At 34.8% G+C, this 6028-nt stretch overlaps 1 protein-coding gene across 2 annotated transcripts; it reads right to left on the bottom strand.

Annotated features, from left to right (window-relative positions):
- On the bottom strand, positions 1–5631 carry LOC111371731 (3-oxoacyl-[acyl-carrier-protein] synthase I, chloroplastic-like). Of its 2 annotated transcripts, none has more exons than XM_022993864.1 (8): positions 5289–5631; positions 3039–3397; positions 2303–2734; positions 2017–2190; positions 1633–1746; positions 873–974; positions 692–758; positions 1–517 (listed from the first exon to the last, which is right to left on the bottom strand). In XM_022993864.1, the coding sequence occupies exons 1-8, from the start codon at positions 5449–5451 to the stop codon at positions 450–452; spliced, it is 1479 nt and encodes a 492-aa protein (XP_022849632.1). In that variant the 5' UTR covers positions 5452–5631; the 3' UTR covers positions 1–449. The 2 variants fall into 2 exon arrangements, with proteins under 2 accessions (XP_022849632.1, XP_022849633.1); XM_022993865.1 differs by having other exon boundaries at positions 3039–3394; positions 5289–5627.
- Positions 5632–6028: the final 397 nt, after the last annotated feature.

Genomic DNA, 6028 nt, shown 5'->3' with positions numbered 1-6028 from the left:
AATTTTAATATTCATGCTTTAATAACTTTTCTTCAGCAAAGTACGTGACATATACCTATCCTTTATTCAAAGGAATGTTTTGCTTTTGTCTGAAAATCCTTGATTCCTTGCATGTTTGGTTAAGGTTTTAAACAGTAAAAGTGCTTAAAAGTAACTTTCAAGCTTAGCAAGACAAATTTCCAAGCTTAAAAGTAACTTTTTCAGACTATGCAAGGGAGAAGGTCAGATTCAGATAAGAAAACACCAATGTTTTAACAATCTTATTCAGTGATACAGAATGAATGTATTCCCATCAGGCCGTTGATAAATTGGGAAGATTGATTCCAGCATGAAAGATTTCGACACTCAAACCTCTCTAACTCTAAATTACACTTCCAATTAAATTATACGACGTAAATCAGTCCCTCTGATGAGAGAAAATCCAAGTCTGGTACTTCTATTAGCTTTTTTTAAGGCTTAAAGGGTGCAAAGGCAACGACCGAATTATGCCCACCAAAGCCAAATGAGTTAGAGATACCTGCAGATGAACGAGAATAATAAGATTTCTCTTAGGTTCAAGAAAGTGCACGTCTCAAGAAATTACACTTTCTTGATTTTTCAGCTTAGTGCAAATCCCATAATGATTATTCAAACCTAGATATTCGCATTTTACATTAAGAACGACCAACCACATAAGGATAAGATCACGTACCAACATTTACTTCATGCTGTTTCTTCACATTCGGGACTGTGTCGATGGTAACCTCTGGCTCCAAGTTCTGCGAACAGGATGAATAATTAGGACAAGTGATATTTAGTACAATGTCACATTATAATTGTGAATATTGTATTGTGAAAATAAATAAATAAATAATCGAGTTTTTGCAATGTACATGTTGGTTGATTGTTGGATGTAACCAGCCAGTGGTGATTGCTTTAATGGTTGCTATCGCCTCGAGTCCACCAGCAGCTCCAAGGCCATGCCCGGTCATCGACTGAATCATAGTTGTCGAAAAAGTTTAAAGAATTCGGCTAAGGCGTGAAATTAATATGCAATAACATCAATATTGTGCATCTTAAGAAATAAATGATTGCTTGGTTCGACCATGAATCAATTACAAAAAAATTTGGCCTAAAATAAAACTCAATGAGTATGTAGTTTCATGACAATTGTAAATTAATTTTTCGAGAATTGCAGCTTATCAGAAGTATATTATTAATAGAAAAAAAAATGGTTACTAAACCTGTTATATTTCATGGTTCTGAGTGTTGGGCCATCAAAAGAAACATAATGTCAAGATGGATGTATTGTCATACTGAGATGGATATGATAAAAAATGAGAATATACACCAACAAGTGGAGGTAGCAATGTCTTAAGATAAATTATGGAATGATGACTTAGGCAGTTGGAACATGTTTTTGGGTAGACTTGAAGATGCTCATATTCATAAGAGAGGTGTTAACTCAGTACAACATGTTGCAAGAGGAAGGGTTAAATAAAAACCAACACCACTTCTAGTGATTTCTAAAAATTTAGTAGTTTTGGATCATCTAGAACTAGAAGTGAACTGAATGGGTAACAAAAAAGAATTTGTCCAGCCGATCCCAAGATTATAAGGAACAAGACTCTGTGTTGTGAAAAGGTTTCTCACCTTGGTACCATTCATTTTTATCTCTGAGGTATTCTTGAAGACCTTCTTGATGGCATTGACCTCGGCCAAATCTCCCGCAAGGGTTGATGTTGCATGAGCATTTACGTAGTTTACCTGTTAAACGAGAATTTACCTATTAGTATAGGAGAACCAAATTAAGCCCAAGTTTGATTAGATTATATTCAAATTTTTAGTAGATTTTGATAAATTGATAGAATAAGTGGTTAAAAAGCTGTAGGTCCTATAAAATGTGGTTACAATTAATTGTTGATTTTGACTTGGATTTTATTTAGAATTTTTATCTGAAACAAACAGGGCTAAACAACATTATGTTCAAAATGCATGCATCCCATAATTACAGTATACAGTATGAACCACTCGTACCTCTTCAGGTGCCACCCCAGCATCTTCCAAACTCTTGATTATGCAAGACGACACTCCTAGCCCGTCTGATCGAGGATCAGTCATGTGATGAGCATCACAAGTTACAGCACCTCCCAAGTACTCTGCAATAATATTAGCTCCTCTTTTCGTCGCGTGCTCCAAGCTTTCCATAATCTGTCGTTCATAATCCAAGTTAAAGTACATAGAACTAATAAAATTAACCTTTTTTTTTCTCAAAATAAATGCTTCAATAATCAATCAAGTGAATCCGAAAGAGTTCATATACCAGTACACCAGAGCCTTCACCAATGACAAAACCATCACGGTCTTTGTCCCATGGCCGTGATGCCCTTTCTGGTTCGTCATTTCTTTGAGACAATGCTCGACATGCTATAAAGCCTCCGACTCCAGTAGGAATGACGGCAGCCTCTGTCCCCCCAGCTACCATGATATCTGCTTCTCCTCGTCTAATGTGATTGGCTGCGGCATAGAAGCAGTAATTTGCAGTGGCACAAGCTGTCGAAATGGAGTAATTAGGCCCCATCAAGCCGGTATCTATAGCCAGTAATGCAGACCCCATGTTAGTGATGGAGTACGGAATGAAAAATGGAGTTATTTTCTTGTATCCCTTTTGAATTAGAGCTTCCACTCCATTGCTGAAAGCAGTTATGCCTCCCATGCCTGATCCAACCAAAACTCCTATTCTTGTACGGTCCATCTGCAACATACAAGAGAACGTCGTGTTATATTTTTGATTCTCGCGAAGCATCTCGTCTCAAAGCTGAAGTTATTAGATAGAGAATACATTTATTTATTTAAATTTAATCTTCAAAACACCCCCTAAATATTTTCATAAGTGGTTGGAGGCGATACTTAAACCCTGGCCCTTTGCCTGGCAGATACCATATGACACCATCTCATTGTAATCTTGAGGTGCTAGAGAAGAGACACTAGTATTTTTTTTAAAGTCCTCAATAGATTCTTTGATCCGAAAATCATTTTTGAACATGCAAAAGGCTCACAGTTTCAAGAATTTCTTGTCCGAGGCTGGCATCTTCTAAGGCCCTCTTCCCAGCAACCAAACAGTATCTCCAGCAGTCATCTAACCGGCGATCATTTTTCCCATCAATGTAGCCCTTGGAAGAGAAATTTCGAATTTGACCTGCAAACCTTACAGAAAATTCTGAAGCATCGAATCGGTCTATTGGTGAGATTCCACTCACGCCCTCGAGAAGTTTGTTATAAAACGTGTCAATATCATTGCCGAAAACAGAAACAAGGCCCATTCCTGTTATGACAATCCTCTTCTTGGGATCCTTTTCTCGCTTGGGAACTGAAACTGTGGGAGAAGCCATGGCCTTAATTCTTTCACATTTTGCTGCTAAGAATAAACAATTCATTCAGATAACAAATATCGATACAATAGTGCAGAGAGAAAAATAAAAACTTTAAATCATATATTAGCATATAGTTCCCAATGAATATCGATACAATAATGCAGAGAGATAAAAAGAAACTTTAAACCATACATTAGCATATAGTTCCCAATAGAAATTGAACGGAAATAAAAGGACGTGGAATTCCTAAAACTGAAAAACCGCCACATTAAGACCAATAAGCAGTTTCCCCTGAAAAGAATCACATTTTGTTATGGATTACGCCCAATTCCAACTTACCGGAGCAGTAATAAACAATAAAGAAATCAGAAAAAATGGCAGAGTACACACCCTCAATGTGATGGCTACATCTACTTGTTGCTGCAGGTCTTAACCATAATTAATAAAGAGAATATAAGTTTTCCTCACACCTCTCTTGCACACGAAAAACGACTTTGTATTATATCTAAGGTACAATTATGCTCCACTTAGTCTACAACAGAATTTAAATGCAAAGAAGTTCAGTGATTTAGCTAGAGCCCTTGGAAGCATATCACTGAGAAAACAGAACTGTAAGTGCAAACCTTGCATCTATTTGACAGACATGGCTGCATTAATTTTGGAAAAGGCAGTGCAATAGGAAAGCACAATCAATCAATAACTAGGTGAAAGAACTAGAAAACTGTGTTTTCCCTTGTGAGGTAACTGAGAAAGAAATCGATAAAACCACTGACAAAAGGAAAATGTAATAAAAGATTTGGTATCACAAGATCGCGACATGGAAGAATTTAAAACCAAAGATTGCCTTACAACTATGTCATTCTATCAATTTGTAGAGTTCCTGAACTTTATATATTCAGAATATTTGTTCATCCAAAAATGCATGGTATTTTATCATAGGGCCTTTCTTCATATTTCACCAGTAAGAGAACTTGTCCTTGTACTTAAGTAAAAGGTAGATAAACTTTGTGAGTAGAAAATATAACAGAATTCAGCCCTTAACATAAAGGTGTCACTACTGCTGTAATTTGATCGAATTCTTCTTTTGATTAATATTACAGTAGCTTCTCAATTTCATTTGATCGAGGGTGGGGATCTTGACGAAGTTAATGGCATTACTACAGGAAAAGTCCGTGAAAACAATGGTTTTTACATTGTGTAAGTTGTATTCACCTAAAGGGAAACTTCGGTAAACAATTATTAGCAAATAACAGAAAGGAGAAGAAGAGAGAGAATTGCATTTAGTGTCAAATCTTAACTCCATTACCACACCCAATGACTCAAGACTAAATGAAAACAACGAAAAATGGTCGAAATAATCCTCTCGTTTCTATTTCTGCATATTATTAATAATCTAAATTCTCCATGCTCCAAATAAGACTGGTACAATTTTTTTTAAAAAAATCAACATCATTTGAATACATAGCAACAAGATTGGTTATGTTACATTTACATAATGGCTTACATACACATGATGTGGTCAAATATAATTTGGTCGGAATTTTTTAACCAAAAAAAAAAAAAAAAAAAAAAAAAAAACAAAAATGAAAAAGAAAAAGGGAAAAGGAAAAATGGTCCCAATTATATACTAGTAATGTTAAAAGCAACCTAAAATACTTAGTCCCTGTTTGATAGGGATTAAAATTTTAATATAAGTCAAAGTCAATAATTAATTTTAACCATATATCTCATTTGCCCCATAGCCTTTTAACTATATTTTATCAAAATCTACTAAAAATTCGATTTTTAATCTCCACCAAACAAGGCTTTAAAATATTCCAAAAAAAGTATCCAGGGAATAAGTAGCATTATTCATTAAATTATGCAACAAACAATTACGAAACAGTATGGGAAAATCGGGAAAATATCACGAAGAGAAAGGATGATCAAACATACCAGAAGTTGAAATGGAGCTTTTTGGGTTACACCAAATTGCACCCAATCGAATGCTTTCAACTGCTCTAAGCCCATTATACTGAAACAATGAAACCACATTTCTTTCTGATTCTTTACTCTTGAAGATCAAACCACAAGAAGAGGCACAAGCAAAACCAGACATATTTCTAATTTAAACCAAACCCTTTTTCTCTCCAAACAAAGCACAATTCGATAGTTATATACAAATAGAACTAAAAAAAATAATACAAAGTGGAAGGAGTTAACAAAGAAGATTTCTTGTTGTCGACAATAAATTGTGTTGGAGAATCCGCCCAACTATTTCGATACGTATTCAATAAAGAACAAATGGGACGATGACTGCAATTTACTAATAATTCATTTCAAGAAGCTATAATTATAGAGAGCGGGATTCAAGCTTATTAATTAACAGTTTAACTACTCCAACCAACCATTTGGAATTTCAGAATGCAAGAGAAAATTATCATAAATGCCCAAGTTCATGAGTTTGCTTGTTGATATGAATTTTGATTCAAATGAAGGCTCCAACTGCTATGCACACTTTGTTTATACTAAAGGACTAATTTCAAACTATAGAATATTCAGAAAAAAGTGCTCACTTGGATCCAAAAATATTATCTACTTATTCAACAATTGACATATAATTTCCATCAAACTTTGCTTTTAAATGTACATTCACAACTTCATATATTTTGTGGGATATATAATTTTGAATGATA

The sequence above is a fragment of the Olea europaea genome, chromosome 22 (assembly GCF_002742605.1).
Source record: "Olea europaea var. sylvestris chromosome 22, O_europaea_v1, whole genome shotgun sequence".
Classification (NCBI taxonomy): Eukaryota; Viridiplantae; Streptophyta; class Magnoliopsida; order Lamiales; family Oleaceae; genus Olea; species Olea europaea.
Note: the sequence above shows the minus strand (reverse complement) of the source record. Positions and strands in the feature narration are given on the sequence as shown.

Bases quoted from the DNA above. Each gene is read 5' to 3' on its own strand.
- LOC111371731 (XM_022993864.1), bottom strand. From the start codon at position 5,451: ATGTCTGGTTTTGCTTGTGCCTCTTCTTGTGGTTTGATCTTCAAGAGT. The intron at 1,747-2,016 runs GTACGAGTGGTT...CTCGTTTAACAG, and splicing joins CTGGGGTGGCACCTGAAGAG to GTAAACTACGTAAATGCTCA. The intron at 975-1,632 runs GTGAGAAACCTT...ACTATGATTCAG, and splicing joins TAAAAATGAATGGTACCAAG to TCGATGACCGGGCATGGCCT.